The 19,281-nt window shown below is 45.5% G+C and overlaps 5 protein-coding genes across 5 annotated transcripts in view; 3 read left to right on the plus strand and 2 right to left on the minus strand.

Annotated features, from left to right (window-relative positions):
- Window positions 1–79: 79 nt before the first annotated feature.
- On the plus strand, window positions 80–3,860 carry LOC117650082 (golgin subfamily A member 5). Its single transcript, XM_034393375.1, has 10 exons — window positions 80–823; window positions 925–1,120; window positions 1,200–1,551; window positions 1,638–1,782; window positions 1,873–2,223; window positions 2,301–2,505; window positions 2,588–2,845; window positions 2,936–3,002; window positions 3,092–3,255; window positions 3,349–3,860. Exons 1-10 carry the CDS (start codon window positions 681–683, stop codon window positions 3,469–3,471), a joined length of 2,004 nt encoding a protein of 667 aa, XP_034249266.1. The 5' UTR covers window positions 80–680; the 3' UTR covers window positions 3,472–3,860.
- Window positions 3,856–5,846, minus strand: LOC117650083 (zinc phosphodiesterase ELAC protein 1-like). Its single transcript, XM_034393376.1, has 8 exons — window positions 5,671–5,846; window positions 5,473–5,588; window positions 5,242–5,394; window positions 5,019–5,158; window positions 4,744–4,939; window positions 4,556–4,653; window positions 4,221–4,470; window positions 3,856–4,140 (listed from the first exon to the last, which is right to left on the minus strand). The coding sequence occupies exons 1-8, from the start codon at window positions 5,750–5,752 to the stop codon at window positions 4,021–4,023; spliced, it is 1,155 nt and encodes a 384-aa protein (XP_034249267.1). The 5' UTR covers window positions 5,753–5,846; the 3' UTR covers window positions 3,856–4,020.
- Window positions 5,847–5,866: 20 nt separating this feature from the next.
- Window positions 5,867–10,801, plus strand: LOC117650080. Its single transcript, XM_034393373.1, has 12 exons — window positions 5,867–6,041; window positions 6,123–6,245; window positions 6,328–7,794; window positions 7,879–7,987; window positions 8,085–8,198; window positions 8,289–8,441; window positions 8,529–8,779; window positions 8,911–9,107; window positions 9,208–9,382; window positions 9,475–9,689; window positions 9,781–10,089; window positions 10,193–10,801. The coding sequence occupies exons 1-12, from the start codon at window positions 5,979–5,981 to the stop codon at window positions 10,716–10,718; spliced, it is 3,702 nt and encodes a 1,233-aa protein (XP_034249264.1). The 5' UTR covers window positions 5,867–5,978; the 3' UTR covers window positions 10,719–10,801.
- Window positions 10,802–11,331: 530 nt separating this feature from the next.
- On the plus strand, window positions 11,332–15,697 carry LOC117649484. The gene is made up of 10 exons (XM_034392352.1): window positions 11,332–11,469; window positions 11,636–11,815; window positions 11,878–12,048; window positions 12,354–12,620; window positions 12,776–13,289; window positions 13,386–13,443; window positions 13,540–13,750; window positions 13,830–13,919; window positions 15,352–15,461; window positions 15,529–15,697. Exons 1-10 carry the CDS (start codon window positions 11,332–11,334, stop codon window positions 15,695–15,697), a joined length of 1,908 nt encoding a protein of 635 aa, XP_034248243.1.
- An 11-nt stretch (window positions 15,698–15,708) lies between these two features.
- Window positions 15,709–19,281, minus strand: part of LOC117649461 — a 49,184-nt gene continuing 45,611 nt past the window's right edge. Inside the window, exon 6 of the mRNA XM_034392279.1 lies at window positions 15,709–19,021. Within this exon, the coding sequence (XP_034248170.1) occupies window positions 18,840–19,021 (182 nt within the window). The 3' untranslated portion in view covers window positions 15,709–18,839. The remainder of the gene's footprint in view (window positions 19,022–19,281) is intronic.

The raw sequence follows: 19,281 nt of genomic DNA on the forward strand, positions 1-19,281 counted from the left end.
TGTAGTGCTGACTATCTGCCAAAGAGGAATGAAATGCCTGGCACCAGGAATAACCCTTGTGACGCCCACACAATACTTTTCGGTACTAAATGCCAAATCAAGCAAGATGCTCTAAGTTAAATTGAATTTTTCCATTAACAGACATTCTTTGCGTTTGTCAAGTTACTCAGGTAGTCGAGGGGGAAAATTCCAATCATGCAATGCATCAAAATAAACTCCATGACTCTCCGTTTCAACATCACCCCGCCCCGCAGACCACACCACCCCTCGTACGCAGATGTCAGTTGGGTTGTCTACCTCGAAGGAAACCTAACGGAACCGCAGACAGATGGCACCACCGGCGCCCCTTGCGCCTCGGCCTAGTAGACGAACTATATGGAGTTTCCCGCAGCGTTTGAGTAGACGAACTATGCGCATCCCCTCCACCTCCTAAAACGTGAAAGGTGGGAAGTGGGAGGTTGTTGGTGTGGCGTTTCTAGCAGAAAGATGCGACACTTTCGTAACGTTTGTTTTGTTGCGTATCACGAAGTTTCATAGTTAACATGTGATCAGTCTCTTCCTGTCCTGGCTTTTTACATCACACCTTATCTTCATTACACTTAGTTTCTGAAGTGCGAAATCAAGACGGTAGAGTGCTCATGATTCTGTTTCACTCTTGAGGTTAAGCTACACTCAAGAAGATGTCATGGTTGACAGATTTGGCAGGGAAAGCAGAAAATCTGCTCAACAAAATTGACAAAAATGCTGCCGTTGTCTTGAAAGATAAAAATTCAATAAACGAACAGCTTCAAGATGTTATTTGGAAAACAACGCCACAACAATGGTAAGGAAAGGAGTTAATAAGTGTACAGTACTACAAAAAATGCTTTGTTTACATAAAGTAATGTGACATGATTTGGTTATTAAAATATGTTTTTTTTTCAGGACTCAGGATTCAGATGCCCAAGATGTTTCCTTGTTTGTGCAAGCTTCACCTGTACCACTTCTACCTCGCTCAGCCCCCAGTGGTTCTGCTTCCCCGGCGCCAAGATTGTCTCCATCCAGATCAGACACCTCTCTTCCCAAGAGAAATGATGAAGATGAATTCTTAAGGTTCCTTAATAGCTCTGAGCCATTACTGGTAATTCAAATGACAAATTGTCTTCTGGTCCTTGAAAACACTTTTGTGTTGTTTTTTACAATATATCTTTTCATCTTAGCATGGCACTGAAGAAGCAAGAGGCAGTCCGTCTGGAGCATCTGTGCCATCAGCTGGAAGTTCATCCCCTGTAAACATTGTTGATCTTCCTCGAGGAAGTCATAGTCGAAGTCACAGCCAAGGAGGCATGTCGTCGATGTCATCTTCCTACATAAGCAATGGCCGTGATGACAGCCTGTACCAGCAATGCTTCAAACCTGTTGAGAATATTGAAGTTTACAGTCAAGATGACGATATGAGCCACTCATCAGGACAAACTGCTTTTGCAGAAAATAACTTGCTGAAGAATGAAATAAGATGCTTAAACAATGACTTGGCACTTATGTTGCAGCGGTGTAAAACAGCAGAAAAGGGTAAGGCTTGGGTAATTTAATTTAATTAAGGGAGTTGTCTGGCGAGTTCCATCGGTATTTTTACCCAATGTGTTTATCTTCCTCAGAGGCCAATGTGGCTGCAGCTGAGCTACAAACACTGAGAGAGACTGTGGCTCAGAGAGAGAGTTTGGTAAATCAAATACAAACACTTCAGAGCCAACTAAAAATTAGTGAGACGAGAATATCCACATTATCTGAAGAAAATAGAAAGTATGTGCTTCTCATCCAATTGATGAATCAATTTTTTAAAACCTGTAGAGGAATGTGGTTTAGCTGATTTTCATTTGTTTTACTTCTCAGGTTGAAAGAGTCTGCTTCCTGTACACCACATGAATCAGCAAGTGAGATAACTGCTTCTTTAGAGAAATATAAACAGCTTCAAAGTGAGCATGAAGTTCTTGGTCAAGAAACAAATGAGCTACGTCTTCAAGTTTCAAGGCTTGAAGCTAGTATGAAAACAGCTACTCAGCAAAATGAGAGATACAGGTCACAAGTGGCAAGTATTTCTAGTGAGGCCGAACAGTACAGAGCTCGAGCTACGCGAGTTCTTCAGGAGAAAGAAAAACTTATTGCTAGCCTTCAGGCTGCAAAGCAAACTGAGGGACAAAATAATAGTGACACAATGCTGGATCAAGAACTTGAGCAGATGAGGTGTGTAAATTACTAAATCTACTCAAGTCTTATCTTAAAGAACCTTCTTCTAATAACACCAGGAACTAAATTTTCAGGGAGGAACTGCAACTTCACCGTCAGGAGTCTGCAACACAAGCAAAGCTATTGCAATCCGCAAGAAATGATTTGCAGTTATTTGAACTTCAACAAGAAGAGCAGAGACAGAAAACAGAGGCAGAACTTAATAGACTTCAGAAAATCCTACAAGAGGAGCGGTCTCGAAGACAGGCTGCTGAGGAAGACTGCAGAGTTCATCTTGAGGTGAGCATTGTTTGTAATTGTTATGTAGTTTGGTGTTTTCTATTTTTCTTTTCTGAAGTGGTCACTTTTATCTGTCTGATAGGAGGTGCAATCAGCTAAAACAGAAATGAACCAACAGTGTAAATATTTAGAAGAATGTATACAATCAAAAGAAAATGAAATCTCTAGATTAAAGCAACAGACAAAGGCATCCATAAATTCATCACAACAGAACCCTGAAACGGCAGAGCTTGAAACAAGAGTTCGAAACCTTGCAACATCCTTAATTCAGAAGCAAGGTGCTCTTGAAGCATTGATTGCTGAGCGGAATTCTCTGAGGTTGAAGTTGGAAAGAGTTGAGGTAGCTTCCAAGAAACCAAGAAAATAACTCTGACTCTTTTACCTGACAATATTTCAAATCTAATGCCCCATCACTCTATTCTTATTTTAGGTTAAAAATCAACTAGAACCAGCACTCAATGGGGGGACAGTTCTGAATGTTAGTGAAAGTGAAAATGGTGAGTGAACTTTGAACTTCTGAAACAAGTTGAGTCCAATGTGTTGCTTGTTTTGTTGATGTTTTCTAACATAATTTCTTTCATTTTAGTTACAAGGCAAAGAGTGCCTACATTGCTATTGGAGAGTCCAGGTGACACAGGTGTGGCAAGGAGAGTCAAGAGGGCTTACTCCAGCCTTGATACTCTGGGCATCAGAGTGGGCGTATTTCTCAGAAGATATCCTCTTGCCCGTATTCTACTAATAGTTTACATGGCAAGTGTTCTAATTTTGTTTTCTGCTTTAAAATTTTCATGTTTGTGTTTTTATGTACAACCTTTATTGGTAAAATTGCTTATTTTCATTTAGGTTTTATTGCATTTATGGGTGGCGATTGTGCTGTTCTCATATTCTCCTGAAGAAAATTCACTCAACCGGGTAAGAAGATCTCCTCCTGCGCTTAGCCCTGATGACCCAAAAGGGGTGCAATAGGCAAGAGTTTGCAACTGTCCCACCTAGAATTTGCTGACTTTGTAGTTAATTATTTTTATAATGTAATATTGGTGTGAGGAGGGGCTCATTCTCCACATATTTCTGGGCCCTTCAGAATGTAAGATTGATGAGTATTGCAGTTGTAAAGCTGCTATGTCAATGATGCGACTGAAACAGATTGATTAAAAATACAATTTTATTTATATGGTGTACTATATCATGTATACTCCATTGCAAAATATTTTTAAAGAAGAAAATGATGTCTTGTAATGTGTTTAACTGTTAATGTAAACATTTGTATGCCTGTTTTTTAAAAGTAGACATGCTGGACATGGCTACTATATGTCCCATATGCTGGTGTCATAAATAATAAATATCAAAAGCTAAAACTAACATGGTTTTAATTTAATTAACCTTGAGTGATTAACATTAACATTTCAAAAATAGATATGCCCATGTATTGACATAAAAAGCTAATTAATGGAATAATCAATGTAACATCATTTGACAAAGTACGGATGATTTGATAATGTTTCTACTCAAAGCTTCTCATGTGCTTATCACTCTGGGGATGTCAACCTCCAACAAATCTTCAGCAACCATTACTGAACAGTTGCTGCATTCTAAAGCTGAGCTGGCTTCTGATAGTAAAATGGAAACATAAGAAACCTACAAAAGAAAAGAGAGAAAATCACTAAAAGTAAATAAATAGGATAAGAGGGAGAGGAAATGTATCTTTTAGCACTCACATCTTTATCATCTGATCCTTCTTCATCTAATGTTTGGTCTCCAGTACCAGAAGCTTGTTTCTCCAGTAGCTTTTCTTCCTCTGTAGGCTCTGACTTATAACGTTGACTAAAATGGTATAAGATTAGCTTTCGAACATCAGCTTTCAAGGCATATTCTGCTGCCATACTTGGAGTAGAGTGGCCATTTTCAATTGCTTTCTCTTTCATTGAATCCTCAAGGGTAGCTTCATGAACAAGAACATCACTATTTCTAAAAAAGAAAAAAAAAATAATCATGATGCTATGCTCTTTTGCAAACACTATAACAATGACACTTAGTAATATTTCCACATTACCTCACTAAATCCAGCATTTGGTCAGAATTGTAAGTGTCACCTAAAATTGTTATTTTGCGGCCATGAATGGGGGGTCCTATAACATCTGTTGGAAATATCTGGTGAATTAAATAAGGAAGCAACAGGAACCAAATTCAGTTTGCAAATTTTCAATCTTGATGAAAAGCCGTGGGATAAAGGAAGGATACAATATGTCCTGCTGGACTGGTTATTTCTTTTCCTCCCTTAATAGTAGCATAAAGAGGACCTGGCTTCACACCTAATTCTTTTAATTTTTCAACATTTAGCTTGCCAGGACGAGTGCATTCAGTGATAACATAACCAAAAGTGGGAACTCTATGCTTGACTCTGCCAGCCTGCACTGAAACACTGTCATCTTCAAACCTAGGAAACAAAAATATAATAAATATTTAAGTCTTAAGAGAAATGCCAAGAGCTGGGTTAGCAACAAATGAGTACTTACACTTCCCAAACTCCATTTTCAGCACAAATATCTCTTCCTGGCAACTCTTGAGGATGAGGGGGACCAGTTGCTTCTTGTGTAACACCCCAGGATGACCAGTTTCTAGGTAATTGATCATCCATTGGAATTAATTCATGAACCTGCAAAAATAAGAAACTAGACTTAGAAGGATACTAGCACATTAAATTGTATTAATCAATGAACAAAGTATAGGGAAAGTTACTCTGAATGGGAAAGGGAGAGGAGATCTAGAGAGGCAGAGCACTTCTCGTACATATCGCCTCAAGCCCCGAGGACCGTAGAGCTCTAGGACAAAATCCTTTCGATCCATGACTTGATTGCCAAGCGTACAAATAAGTCCTGAAATACCAAAAAGCTGAAAACGAAAAAATATCTTGATAATTTTAAAAATATCATTGATGATAAGTTATAACTTCACATATTGTTAGCTTACGTGGTCACCGTGCAAATGTGTTATAAAGATCTTTGTTATTCGGCTAGGCCTGATTGAACTCTTTTGAACTTGCACTTGGGAGCCTTCCCCGCAATCAAACAGCCATACAAAGCCATCTGTAAAGAAATGATGGCCCATGAGTAACTACACAAAATAAACATACAAACCATAAATCAGGTATGACATGATGTAACACACCTTCAAACCGCAACCCAGTACAGGAGACAGCCCTATGGGCAGTAGGGTAACACGATGCCGTTCCAAGAAAAATTAACTGCATTTCAGTATTTTTCTTTAACAGACCTAAAGAACATAAATTTCAAAAGGTTATGTTTTCTTTACCACCGGGCCGTTCCAGTGCGAATAACGCGTAGTCGATTTGTCCTGCAAATAAGTCTTGGTAATGAGAAATTTACGATACAAGTGTTAGCCAAACAAGCAGAAGTTCGCAAAAGAAAATATTTGTGACAAATGTCTACATTGTTCCCTTCAAGAAAAGTTGCAAAATGGGGACTTCACACGTAATCGTGAACAAGTTCCTGGGATCCTTTGGGGACGTCATTAATATGGTCTGTTCCACACCAAGGTGAAATCGACATCTGCTGAAGTGAAGTGAACCTACATTGTAAATAATTAACATTTTCCTCCAGATGATGGATTTGGGCCTCCTTTCGTCTCATGTGTTTTCGTATTCTGTGGCGCAAGACATGTCCAATATGCTTGTGGAAGAGAGACATTTACAAGCGTATGTTAAGTTCTTGGAAGAAGCCAAGGTTTGTAGAAAGATCGTAGTATTGTTGTCTCCCTCAGTATTTATTTTTGTATTTCAATCTTTTTGTTTGTTGTCATTTTCAGAACATGCTTAATCACTTAAGCAATCAAATGCCCCACTGTAGGAATAAAGAGGGGTTCGGTGATTTGGTTCTTGGATTTGAAAACCGACAAAACATTGTATCTGATGGTATCAGTGTAAATGGCCCTTGTAACTCAAGTGTGAAGCCACATGAGAATTCTTTCTCTTCATCTTGTGGAACTACAACCTATTCCCAGATGAAAAATGCTCCCTCTCTTGAAGTACCATTCAACTCTGCTACACAGCAGCCATATGGGAATATTAATGAATCTAGATGCGAGATTCCATCAGGAAGATTTTCTCCACTGAATGAGGCCGAATATACTGCTGCTGATACACTGTCTCATAGCCGGCACTACAGTGTACCTGATAATAGCTCTTGTTTTGATATGTCTGCTTCATCAGTAGCCCATGAAAACTCTTTGTCATCTCATGGTGCCACATTCAATCTTCAAAGTCACATGGCAGTGAACAGCCACTTCCAACCAAGCTGTGAAACAGCTTTTGATGGGTCTGCAAATCAAATGATGCGCTTCCGTTCATGCAACGGTGACACATCTCTGAAACAATTTTCTTCATCAGCAGAATCTCAGAGTCATGAATCACAGTTTGTACCTCATGACAAGAGCGAAGATTTCACCTCAAAACCAAGTTGTGAATTTGCCCAACCTAATGATACCAGGGATTCACACCATTATACCTCTCCAAGAGGGCATTTTTCTCCAACCTCAGAATCAAACTGTGATACTATGTATGCCTCACGATGTGAAACAACTCAAGATGCTCATTTCAGCTGTGATACATCCTATGAAACTTCTAACCATTCAGGACATGGGATGCATACTACAAACGTACCTTTCCAAACATCAAGTGAGCAAGCTCTTAATCCTCATTACTCTCATCCTACTATCTCAACTGAAACAAGGTTTGAGGATCCTATTAAAAATCAACACAGTTCTGCATTTTCTATGGTAAATGTAATGAATACAAATCAATATCCGCCTTGCCAAAGCGGCTCCGAAAAAACCCAATTTATTACAAATGAGGATGCGCAGACTAAAATGCATTATCCATCACGCAATGACATGTGCGACTCGTCATTCACTCAGCTGAATGGCAATACAAGTTTTGTTGGGATGAATGATGTTTCTTGTAACACCCATATAACGCCAAGACCAGTGAATGAAAATCGATTCTCACATGTATGGAATGGATTAAGTGATACTGAGGAAAGCTTTGATCAAAGTTCTCCAGTGCCAGCCTCCAACCAGTCCCAGGAAAGCACAGAGTTTGGTGACTTGCAAATGGCTTTTGTGAATCAAGTTGACAAAGACATCTCAAGTGCCGGTTTCAGAAGGAGTTCTGGAGAGAAAGATGGTTTAGGCTCATCTGGAGAAAGCAGCTTTTCATTGCTGCTAGGAACAAAAGATGTAAACAGTTCCTCTGATGTAAACAAGAAAAAGCTATCAGTAAGTATGAATGAAGACGAGGAATTTGAAAATTTTGTGTCAAGATTTGTTCAGATATTTATCAAATCATCTTTTCTCTTCAAGGTTTTAGAGGGAATCAAGCAGGATGGAAATAAATGGAAGTGCACCATATGTGCCAGATTCTTCATAGCTCGTGTGAACATTGAACGTCATTTTAGGGTCCAGCATTTAGGTACAGTATTCTCCTCTTTAAACATAATGCAATAACATCAAATTTCTTAGTGTTGTCTTTGGTTAAAATTTAGATTGATTTCTTTGTGTGAAAATAGGTGAAAAAGCCTTCCCTTGTAGTCTTTGTAACAAAGGATTTTCTAGCAAAATACGTTTGGATGCTCATCTTATGCGACAACACAACTTAAATTGTGAATCAGCTAATCCTTGTAGTAAGTATTGTCAGAGAAAAAATTAAAAAAAAAAAAAAAATTGCCATAAATCTTGTAAATCCAAACTATTCATACTGCTTTCTTTGACAGCTGTCTGCGGGAAACTGTTTAACACTAAAACAGCTCTGAAAACTCACAGCTTGACTCATGTGGATGAAAGTGAAAAACCGTTTGCTTGCAATATATGTAACAAGAGGTTTTCACAAAAAGTTGTTTTAGATACTCATCTTGTTCGTCATGAGGGTAATACTGTAATTTAATGTTGCAGCAAAATTTTACTTAATCAATGATATTAGTGTATTAATTTTTTTTCTTGTATGTTGTTTGAAGGGCCAGCATCTTACAAATTCCAGTGTAAAATATGCAACAACAGCTTTCCAACAAAGGCAAAACTGCAATTTCATTGGAAGAAGCACGAAAGCACACAATTCCCCTGCAAAGAATGCCCAAAGCAATTTTCAAATTTATCTATGTTGCATGCTCACGAGGCAACCCATATTGACTATGACAAACGTCCGTACCGATGTACAAAATGCCCAAAGACATTTACAACCAAGCACAAATTGCATTTGCACAGTCAGGTAAGTCTCAGTACACTGCACAGCTTCTTCATACATTGCATTAATTTTTTTTCTTTTTCTAATCTTAGGAATTTTATATGCAGTTTCTATTATTTTCAATTTGTACTCTTATGTTTCTTCTTGTGTTTCAGACTCATTTAACAGACGGCAAATACCCTTGTTCTGAGTGCTCAGCTGTCTTTAAATGTAGAGCAACCATAGCTGCACATTTCAGAAAAAAGCATGACAAAACTGAAGGACAGGAGTGCTCTAATTCTGATGCTTCATCTACCTTTTCTATTACACAAGCTCCTCCTCAACTTGATTCCTCTGATAAAATTGTTTCAAGGTTAGTCACAATCATTAACTGAACTGTGCTAAATATTTTATGTTTTATTTATCTTATCATCCTTTTACAATTTTTGCTGTTGTTTATGTTGTTGTTACAGTTCTCCTCTATTTAAATGCACAGTTTGTCCAAAAGAGTTTAACCGCAAGTTTAACTTACGTGAACATATGACCAACTGTCATCAAGACATGCCACCTCGATTTTCCTGTGAACATTGCTTAAAGCGATTTAAATCAAAAAATAAACTAAGATTACATGTTGCAACTCACACAGAGGTATGGAACATTTTGTGCTTCAATTTGAAGTGTGTTTTTCGTCGTTATGATGATTTAATTTTAAAACAAAAAATCTATTTCTTCATTCCTAGGAACCAAACCTTGCTTGTCGAACCTGTGGTAAACGATTCTATCGCACAGACTTGCTTCGGACTCATGAGGCCACTCATACTGGAAATAAACCTTTTTCTTGTGAAGTGTGTGCTAGAAGATTTGCTACTCAGTCCATGTTAAGATCACACCAGGTCATTCATCAACCTCCTCCTGAGATAGCAGCCCAGTTGCCCTGCCCAACATGTGGTAAGAGGTGAGTTTAGTCTTCACCTTTTTTCTTGCTAATAGGCATTCAGTATTGAATTACTGAACAAAATGTTCTTACAATCTGAATTTTGTGACAGATTCAAAAACAAAAAGACTCTTTCCACGCATGCAAAATGTCACGCCGACCGCCAATTCAAATGTGGAACATGTGGCAAACAGTTTGCTCGGAAGGTTCATTATGATGGCCACATGCGCACCCATAGTGCAGACCGGCCTTATTCCTGCACTGTGTGTAACCGAACATATAGAGAACGTAAACACAGAGCTGATCATATGCGACGCGTGCATCCTAATGAAGTTCTTGGCGGTGGGGAATTGACTTTGCAGAAATTGATAGATTCCATTACTACGGACGATACTATGGATGGATCTACTGGTGGGGGAGAGTAAGTTAAAAGTTATTTGGCTATCTTTTTTGTTTCCGTTTATTTTTGTCTTTAATGAAACCAAATTATTCATGACCTAATCAATATTAATTCTTTTTTTCAGCTTTGAGCCAGATGTAAACTCAGATGCTCTTGCATCTTTGACTGAGTTATCCAACTCTGGTGTGGGCCATCTGCTGGAAGACTCTTCTCAAAGAAATGCTGAATCTCAAGTTGATGAAACCAGCCAATCTCAGGGTAGCCAATTGAATTGTCATTTTGGCTCCCAATCTCAAAATGTAACTCTTGAATCCCAAGTGGACTGTGGTAATTCGAGTGCTCAGGTTAATCACATGAATCAATCTTATTCGTCTCAGACACATGAAGTAGACCTCGACAACCAAGTCAATCATATAGCAGATTCATTTACGACTCAGTCAGAAAGCCTTTCAATTCTGCAAAATCCATTTCATCATTTGAAGGCTCCAACAAATGACTCAAATCCGTTCAGGTGTTCTGGTAACGGAGGTTTGAGTCCTTTGCCGGAGCTTTCGGATCATCTTCAATCAATGGGCGCTCATACTTCTCTCCATCCAGTGCTCCACGACCATTTTTCTAATAATGAGGATAAAATTATAAAACAGTTGTGAGAGCTCTTTGTGATATGGAACATGCCTGCATTGCTGTATTTGAAAATGCACTTCAGATTATTAAATTTATGTTTAAAAAAACAGTCATATTTTTCACTGCCATGACCATATTTACCTCCATTACCACATTGAATCATGAGTCACCACCACCCCAGCGAAACGTCCTTTGTACGAGCAATGGATCCTGGTAAAATTAATGTACTTTTTTCGGACAAACTTGAGCGCGCCAGGCCGTAATGGTAATGGTCAGGGTAGACCGTCCCGCCGACCCTGTGAGTTGAGCGGGCTGCCTATCATCGACTTGGCGGGCGCTAGCCAGGCTAGCCATCGGCAGCAAAGGATGAGGCTGAACGGTTCGCGCCGTGTGGCCGTGCGCGGCGGCAGGTCCGGCAGGTTGGCAGCCATGTCCGTCCACACAAACAAACGGCGCCATGATGCCGCCCTCTTTTGTCCTTGTCCACAACACTGGATTTGAAGCGCAATGGCCGGTGTTCTGGCGTGGCCGTGCTCGCCGTGATCTTGCCGGTGCGTCGCCGTCGTGCTTGACGGTTCTGCAGTCCTGCACCGAGGCGGGCAAGGCGGGCCTTCCAGGCCGGCCGGCTGGCTCCAAGCCATGCCGCCGCTGCGCCAGCCTCTCCCCATGGCCGCGCTCGCCGAGCAGCTGGTGATCGACATGGCGGCCGAGGCCGGGGAAGGCCTCGTCTCGACGCCCGGGGACCCCATGCACGCCGTCGTCATCGCCAGACTGGAGGTGAGCCTCGAGCTCGCCGGGCAGGGGCCGAGCCATTAAGAAGAGCCGTCTCGTCGGTCTGTCTCTGTCGCTCATAGAGCTCTCCTGAAGGGTGCGAGAGAGACAGCAGAATGGCAAACCGCTCGCCTGGCACTACGTTGCACTACATTGCGGCAGCCCCTTGCAGGCGGCGGTGCGGGAACTGCCGGAGGAGGCCGCCGTCCGCCTCAGCCAGGCCGTGCTCCTGGCGGTGGACAAGGCCCTGGTCTACGAGGAGCTGGACAGAGCCTGGAGCGAGCTGTTCGTGTTCATGGCAGCCCGCGCGCTGGGACCCTTGCCGGTGAGGCCGCGTCGAGGACGTCGAGGGGTTACGGTGGACTAGCAACACCTCCTGCGCAGGCGTCCTCGTCGCCGCAGCTCCACGACGAGCTGGTGTCCGAGCTGGCCTCCTTCGCCGCCCTGTCGGCGCCCGTGGACGAGGAGACGGCGCACGCGCTGCTGACCGTGGCGGCCGCCTGCCTGCCGGACCACTTCACCAAGGTGGACAGCACGGAGCTGAGCGCGGCGTCCACAGCAGCCGTCATGGCGCAGCTGCCGAGGGTGGGACTCTGCCGTCAGGGGGCGAGGCACAGTGGGCCAGAAGACCGGTGCAGGCGGCCAAAACTCTAGACGCGTTTTGAGCTCCAGAGTCGCTTAATGGGACTCGAATCGTACGTACACCAATGGATTGCTCTCCGAACGAGGAGTCCATTGGTGGGGTCGCACGCTCGGTTCGAGTCCCGTTTAGCGACTCTGGAGCTCAAAACGCGTCTAGAGTTTTGGCCGCCTCCACCGGTCTTCTGGCCCACTGTGCGAGGGTTCGAGTCCCGATAGCGCGTCTCAATTTTTTTCATGTTTTGGTTCAGATGTCGCGGCTTGAGTCGCTGCGGCTGACGAAGGCGAACGGGGCCGGCCTGCTGCCGGGCGTGCTGTACCCGCTGGCGCGCGCGCTGCACGCCATGCCGGGCCTGAGCGTGGTGTCGCTGGCGCAGAGCGCCACGGACAACGTGCTGCGCGTGCTGGCGCAGGCCTGCCCCGACACCCTGGAGGAGCTGGACGTGTCGCGGAGCTCGGCCGTCACGGACAAGGGCGTGACCGCGCTCACGGCCTGCACCAACCTGCGCGTGCTCAAGGTGCAGGGTGCAGCAGACCCGCTTCGTCGCTCTGTCTCTGTTGCGCTAGCGCTAGCTCGGCCGTACGAAAGCGAGACAGAGCGACGAAACGATCCTTGGGAGTCAAGCGGCAGCTGCATTGCGACGGCACCCTGAAGGCGCTCTTCTGAGGGCAGTTGACGCGGACTGCGGTGACGGCGGTGGGCGCTGAGCGCGTGCTGCGGGGCTGCCCGTGGCTGCAGAAGCTGGGCAACATCCCTGACCTGGGGCGCGCGGTGGCGGCGGCGGCGCGCTCCGAGGCCGGCAGGGTCAGCGGCAGGCGCGGCTCGGCGTCGGCCAGGGGCAAGGCCCGCGAGCGCGCCGGCCAGGATGACGTCAGGGAGCGCGGCGAGCTGCAGCTCAGGTCGTTCCGCAGCGACCGGCCGCCGCCGCTCGACGTCCTGGCGGAGCACTGCCCGCGCCTCGACGACATCACCATCTGCCTGTCCGAGGACGCCGAATACTGTGAGCCTCTGCCTGGCGCTGCCGACGGGGAGACGCGCCAAAGTGACGACGGAGTCTTTGTCTGCCCAGACCGAATGTCGAGCTTCGGCGCGCTGCACCGCTCCGTGCCGGGGCTGGCCCGCCTCCGCGTCACCTGCGACGACGGCGTGGCCAACGACGTGATGGCCGAGCTGCTGGACTGGCCGGGTCAGGCTCCATTGTGCGGTACTTGAGGGCCGGGCTGGCCGGGCTGGCGGGGCGAGGACGCTTGCGACAACTGTTCCCACTGTTTCCGACTCCCAGAGGACGCGGACGACGCTGCCGGCGCGGATGACAGTGGCGCGACCGCGGACGAGACCAGGTGGGAAGTGCCGGGGTGGCGGCAGGTCTTGGCGACCTCGCGGCGCACGCCCCGCCGTACTGATGGACCGCCACGCCACCTCCTGTGTTCCCCAAGGTCCTCAACGCCCTCGGCAGCGCCGGACCCACCGATGCCACAGCGGCTCGACAACCTGGTCGAGCTCAAGCTGTGCGGCACGGTGCTGGCCGCGTGGGACCTGCACGTCATCGGGCACGTCTGCCCGCGGCTGCAGCAGCTCACCCTGGTGTCCACGCCGCCCAGCCCCGACCCGCGCCACCAACGCCCGCTGCGCCAGCCCCTGCCCGAGGTGAGCCGAGACAGTGAGACAGTCGTCCCCAGTGTATCTTCGCGCATCGCTGGCAACCACTCACGAGTCCCTCCTGCAGGACGCGTTCCGGAGTCTGCGCGTCCTGCAGACGGAAGACCTCCTGCCCGAGGCCGAGCTCCTGGTCCTCAGCCGTGCCGTCGCCCTGGAGGTAGGCTCCTCCACGCTCGATTTCATTCTACGCCAAATTTAGGTTGGTCGGCAGTAAACCGAGAGGGTATCCGGACAAGTGACCACAGTTAAACTGACCCAGGTACAAAATGACCCCTCAATCATATTGACCACGACTGCGTAGTGAACCCATTTTAGGTTGACTCCACTTTTCATTTTTTAATTGTGTTTTAATAGACCAAACAGCGATACCAGATCTGGTATCGCTGTTTGGTCACGTCCATAAAATGAGTATTGTGCTCTCCACCTATTATGGCCGAACATAGTCCATCATCAAAAGTGCAGCACTAGTCATTGTGCACAAACGTCTCATCACCTTTCTTCGACAAACTTCGATGTTTTTTTTCAAGTGCCGTGGTGAATTTTAAGTCCCGCAACCGTCACTTTCCATTGTGGCCGAAGAGCCTCTTTCATGCGAGGGAAGCCCAAAAGGTTCAGATCCAGTCACAATATTTGCATGGCATAGTTCATGAGAATCAATTCATAAATCCCTTCTATTATCGTTCGAAGGTACTGTGAAAGTCACTTTCCCAAAAATTGCTTTGAAATACGTAGCTTGCAATGGAGGTTTCTTAGCCTATTAATCTTGATTTATTTTCGCTCCTGGTCAGTTACATGTTAAAAGGACCCTTTTTATCAACGTTTTGACATCGACTTTCTAAGGGCCATTTTCTCATTAAACTTAAATAAATATTGGATTTTTTGACTTTTTGTGGTCAGTATTTAGGGGTCAGAGTGTGACCAGTTTGTACGAGCGGTCAGAGTACGAAGTGGTCACTTGTCAGTGGTGAGTGGGGGACGTGGTCAGTGAGAGTGTGGTCGGCTGTCCTAGACCCAACCGAGAGGCCTGCCACTGCCTCGAATTATGTACAATGGAGTGTGAGTGTGGTGATTTCCCCAGTGAGCTCAGCCGTATTTACACGCATATAAGCCGCACCCTTTCGCGCCTTTTCCGGCCCTCTGAAATGGCTTATACGTGGGTGACTTATAAAGGGAATTATAGGACTTTTTTTCGCATTTTGGAGGGTCATAAATGGGGTGCTGCTTATATGCGGGGGCGGCTTATATGCGTGTAAATACGGCCTTCTTCAAGGCATCTTCTTCGGGTAAAATCCAAGTGAAAGCGAGTGAGTGTAGGCTGGGCGCCTCCAATGAGGGCAAGGGGCGGCAGTGGGTGGGCCCACACTGGTAAAACAAAGGCATAAAAATTACGCCATAATCTTTTACGCTCTTGCAAGGGCATAATTCGTTTTATGCCCTTGGAAAGGGCGTAAATGGTATAGGAATTTCAAGCAAAATTTTAATGCCCTTCTCAAAGGCATTAACGATTTATGCCCTTTAAGGGCCTTTGTAAATGCCTTTATTTCACCAGTGCATTGGGTGGGCCTGATGACGGACCCCTCTGCCTGCAGGAGGTGTACATCAGCCACTGGGACCCGGGCGCGCGGCGCATGAGCTTCAGCGAGGAGGCGTTCCTCGACGCCCTGCAGGGCAACCCCCTGCTGCAGCTGCGGACGTTCTGGTCAGCGTTTGCAGTGTAGGTGTCTGTGAGAGCTGGACCGGTCGTTGAGACGGATCGCCGTTTACAGTGTGGACGAGGCGCCGTTCCTGGGCGAGCGCGCCGCCTGGCGCCTGCTGGAGTGCCCCGAGCTGAAGGAGCTGGCCACGCTGCGCAGCTGGGACGGCCTGGGGCCCGGCACGCTGCAGCACCTGCAGTCCGTGGCCGCCTACAGGAACCTGGACGTCATCATCCAATGAAACGGACAAGGTGTCGTAGCGAAACACTTTTTATTTTGTCAACGAAAATGAAAGAAGGATTAACGCTGCTAGGTTGCTACTCTGAGAGGGGTACACTGGGTTTACAAAGCGGTACGTGGAAGCTAGTCGGAGGATTAAGGTAGATATGTATAGGCAATTGGACTGGAAGGTGCTAGGCGAGGCCTTTTTGCAAGGCGATAAGGCTCATGGTAGGAATAAGACTCACAGCGTCAAGCCGCCAAGTCGTCAAGCGGACCCATTTTCCATGATACGGACCCGAATATCTTCCCCAATATTTCGAGTTCGACAGGGAAAATAGCAGAGAGCCGTTCTTTTTTCTTTGCGCTCTATGAACGCACCGGAGAGGAAACAAAACTAGCAAGTATAGAGAGCTAAAGATAGGAAAATAACTCTTACATATGGAAGAAGTACATTACATATCATGATAGAAATGCTAAATTATAGGAGTACAATACTAGAGGTGGTGGGTAGCTATAGCTATCTTTATCTTTACAAGAGATCATTTACAAATACATAGCAAAGGTCAGGGCGTAGAAAGGACTGAAATGTACGCTTAAAGGTTAAAGGTTTGTATGCCGCACACAGACGAGCACGCAGACACACACACACACGCACACGCACTCACACACTGACACGCGGTCACCCATGCACTTGTAGCGTGGGGCCAGTGGAGCGACGCACACAAAGATTGAGCAGAATAAGATAACAAACGTCAACACTGTGTTCGTCTCTAGGATGGTATCACAATTGTAGCGAGAAGAGCGTTCACAAAATGAATTGTGACAGGGAATGGACCCTGGAACCCTGGTCGCACTAGGTTACAATCTGAGTGTCCTCGGTCCTCGAGTCCAACTCTCTGGCCAATCCGGGCCGCGCGGCACTCGAAAGAGGAAATCGCATAAAATCTTAAAAAACTACTCGTTGAAATCAGAAAATCTTCCCCAATTTTCTGATTTCGTCTTACAAACCTACACGAGAATAGTAATATAAATACGATAAAAGGTAAAAAATAGAGTAAAAACGCAGTGGTTACAAGTTAATAATGAGTTAAAATAGAGTGTTTTGTTTAGAAGATACAAGTATGTGCATTAGATTACATACGACAATAGAAGAGAAGTATTTACGTTGATAAGTTTAGTAATAATGTAATGTAAGGATATCTTGGGTCCTCAAACCCTGTAAAATCTTAAAAATACGTAAAAGAGAAAAGCTGGCTCCGCTGATTTCAGCTGAAGTTCGTTTAACACGCTAGGCACACTACAGTTAATCGTCAACTCTGAGTGATGCTGATCGGCTACTTCGTTTAAGGACCAATCTAGCACGGAAAATATTTCCCGTGTGCGCACTACGGTAGTAAGAGTGAAGAAATAAGTTTAAGAAATATACGTGGGGAAAAATCGGTGCTAACGTACAATAGACGTACAAACGCTAATCAACTTTACTGCTTTAAGTGAGTTATGTTTAAGTATTCGCGATCACCCCTTTACCACTAGATGAGATTTGATGTAACCAAAGACCAATTTGGGGCCTCGCGGTCCCCAGCAGGGTCCCGCCCCGCCCCGCCACGGCCCGGTGTCGTGCGGCCAGTGCTGCGCTCCACCTCACACCCACTTAGTGAATTGAAGCCGACAAGATAACACAAAGGCAATCGGTGTGGTCTTTCTCCGCCAATAATAGGAGAATGCGATGAGAGGCGTTTGGGGCTCGCCTGGGCGACGAACGTGCAGTGCAGCCTCTCAACTATGAACGCCGCCCGAGATACGAGCTGCTTGTCGAAAAATGACGCAGTGAGTCCGGCAACTTTCGGACCGGAATATGCATTTGAGTCTAAATGGTTTAAGGCTCCCGTTCCAATGAGATAGGAGAGAGCTAGCTTAGGCAAACGAGACAGGAACTAACTAATGAGTCGGTCAGGAACTGGACTGAGGCGAAATGCTGTTTTACAGAGCCAGAGAAAAACTGCTGAAATGCTTTAAAGCTAAGTTCTCTTTAAAAAACAAAACAAAAAAACAACCCTTGGCATCAATACTGTGTTTACAGTGTATCCAGGCGTGCTTGTATAGGCCATCATTTGGGTCAAACGCTTCCCACCCGTTTCCCCTCAAAACAAGAAACAAGGCATGGTCCCTTTTACTCCCGCACCTCGACACCAGACCAACCGATCAATACATAAAAATTAAAATAAATAAAGTACCCGGGAAAACAACGACATGTGGTTTTGCCTCTCTTTTTTTGTAAATTACACCTCTAGTAAACGACAAACAGAATAACATACATGTACAAAGTTTGTGCCATTTAAAGTTTTAAAGTCGCCGCGCGGCCAGCAATATCAGCAAAGCGGCTACACTTGACACGAATTTGAACTCCGTGGTAAAAATGGCCCATCACACCGCCACCTCCAGTGGCAATAAACAATATTATGGAATCTCGCCTCAAAAATTATCAACAAAAAAAATTGAAAAAACCCTGTCAAAGAGAAGCTCTGTGTGACAGATCCTTCCAAGCCTTCAGATGTATTGCAAAATCACAGCGTGTTTTGGTGTTACATATTTACCACAAAAATGACCAAAAGGTGCAGCTGCATACAGCGAATTTGTACAAGACTCCGTTGTGCTATGAAAATTTGGTCTAGGGAATCCCCAAAAAATCACTTGTCTATGGACTGTTTGATTTAGTTGAATGTTTAGACGAACCAAAATTCTGGTCGCAAGAATATGCGAGTTAGTCTCCGTTCCCAACATTATTATCCACTATCACTAGAAGAGTAATACTCATGCTAACAAAGCTTAGAATTTCACTTTAAATTGAGAAAGAGAGTAGGACAGTCGAGACAGTATTAGAATTATTGCTAATGTAAGCACGCAGAGCCACAGAGGTGTCATATTTTATCATCTCTGAAAAAATACTCCGTCGTCACCACTCCACCACCACTGTCCCATAAGTTTTGATTTCCTGTTTCCTTAAACATACCTGGTCAGAATAATTCTTTGTTCCAAACGCTCCCCGACCGAATGAAAACCAACCCTGAATATTCCTTTCCCTTTTCCCGTTTGGAGCGCTCCAGTGACGCAAAGATGATCCAAAGAAAAACGTTTCGCAATCCTGCGCGGGGATTCGAAACCTAGGCCCGGGAGTGGGGGTGTTCTTCCTCTTGGTCCTGGACCTCGACGGTGACGCTCTCCAGGATGGGGGACTGCACGCTGCTGCCCGCGTTGAGCATGGTGGGCGACTTGAGGGACTTGGTGGAGGTGGCGGAGGCGTTGGAGCTGCCCGCCGACTCGGGCCGAGAACCATGGCGAGACCCTGCAGGCAGAAGGCGAGGCGTGAGAGGGCTGCTTAGCACAGTGGGCCAGAAGACCGGTGGAGGCGGTCAAAGTCCCGGACGCGTTTTGAGCTCCAGAGTCGCTAAATGGGACTCGAACCGAACTTGTGACCCCACCAATGGATTGCTCTCCAAACGAGGAATCCATTGGTGGTGGTGGCGGCGGTGGTGGTGGTGGTGAGGGGGGGTGTACATGTTCGGTTCGAGTCCTGTTTAGCGACTCTGGAGCTCAAACCGCGTC

This window comes from Thrips palmi, unplaced genomic scaffold, assembly GCF_012932325.1.
Source record: "Thrips palmi isolate BJ-2018 unplaced genomic scaffold, TpBJ-2018v1 HiC_scaffold_4, whole genome shotgun sequence".
Taxonomy (NCBI): Eukaryota; Metazoa; Arthropoda; class Insecta; order Thysanoptera; family Thripidae; genus Thrips; species Thrips palmi.

Bases quoted from the DNA above. Each gene is read 5' to 3' on its own strand.
- LOC117650082 (XM_034393375.1), top strand. From the start codon at position 681: ATGTCATGGTTGACAGATTTGGCAGGGAAAGCAGAAAATCTGCTCAAC. The intron at 2,846-2,935 runs GTAGCTTCCAAG...TTCTTATTTTAG, and splicing joins TGAAGTTGGAAAGAGTTGAG to GTTAAAAATCAACTAGAACC. The intron at 3,256-3,348 runs GCAAGTGTTCTA...ATTTTCATTTAG, and splicing joins TTCTACTAATAGTTTACATG to GTTTTATTGCATTTATGGGT.
- LOC117650083 (XM_034393376.1), bottom strand. From the start codon at position 5,752: ATGCAGTTAATTTTTCTTGGAACGGCATCGTGTTACCCTACTGCCCAT. The intron at 5,395-5,472 runs GTAAGCTAACAA...TTTCGTTTTCAG, and splicing joins CACATTTGCACGGTGACCAC to CTTTTTGGTATTTCAGGACT. The intron at 4,471-4,555 runs GTAATGTGGAAA...TTTCTTTTTTAG, and splicing joins CAAATGCTGGATTTAGTGAG to AAATAGTGATGTTCTTGTTC.
- LOC117650080 (XM_034393373.1), top strand. From the start codon at position 5,979: ATGGGGACTTCACACGTAATCGTGAACAAGTTCCTGGGATCCTTTGGG. The intron at 7,795-7,878 runs GTAAGTATGAAT...TTTCTCTTCAAG, and splicing joins TAAACAAGAAAAAGCTATCA to GTTTTAGAGGGAATCAAGCA. The intron at 8,442-8,528 runs GTAATACTGTAA...TGTTGTTTGAAG, and splicing joins TCATCTTGTTCGTCATGAGG to GGCCAGCATCTTACAAATTC.
- LOC117649484 (XM_034392352.1), top strand. From the start codon at position 11,332: ATGCCGCCGCTGCGCCAGCCTCTCCCCATGGCCGCGCTCGCCGAGCAG. The intron at 12,049-12,353 runs GTGGGACTCTGC...GTTTTGGTTCAG, and splicing joins TCATGGCGCAGCTGCCGAGG to ATGTCGCGGCTTGAGTCGCT. The intron at 12,621-12,775 runs GTGCAGGGTGCA...TTCTGAGGGCAG, and splicing joins CCAACCTGCGCGTGCTCAAG to TTGACGCGGACTGCGGTGAC.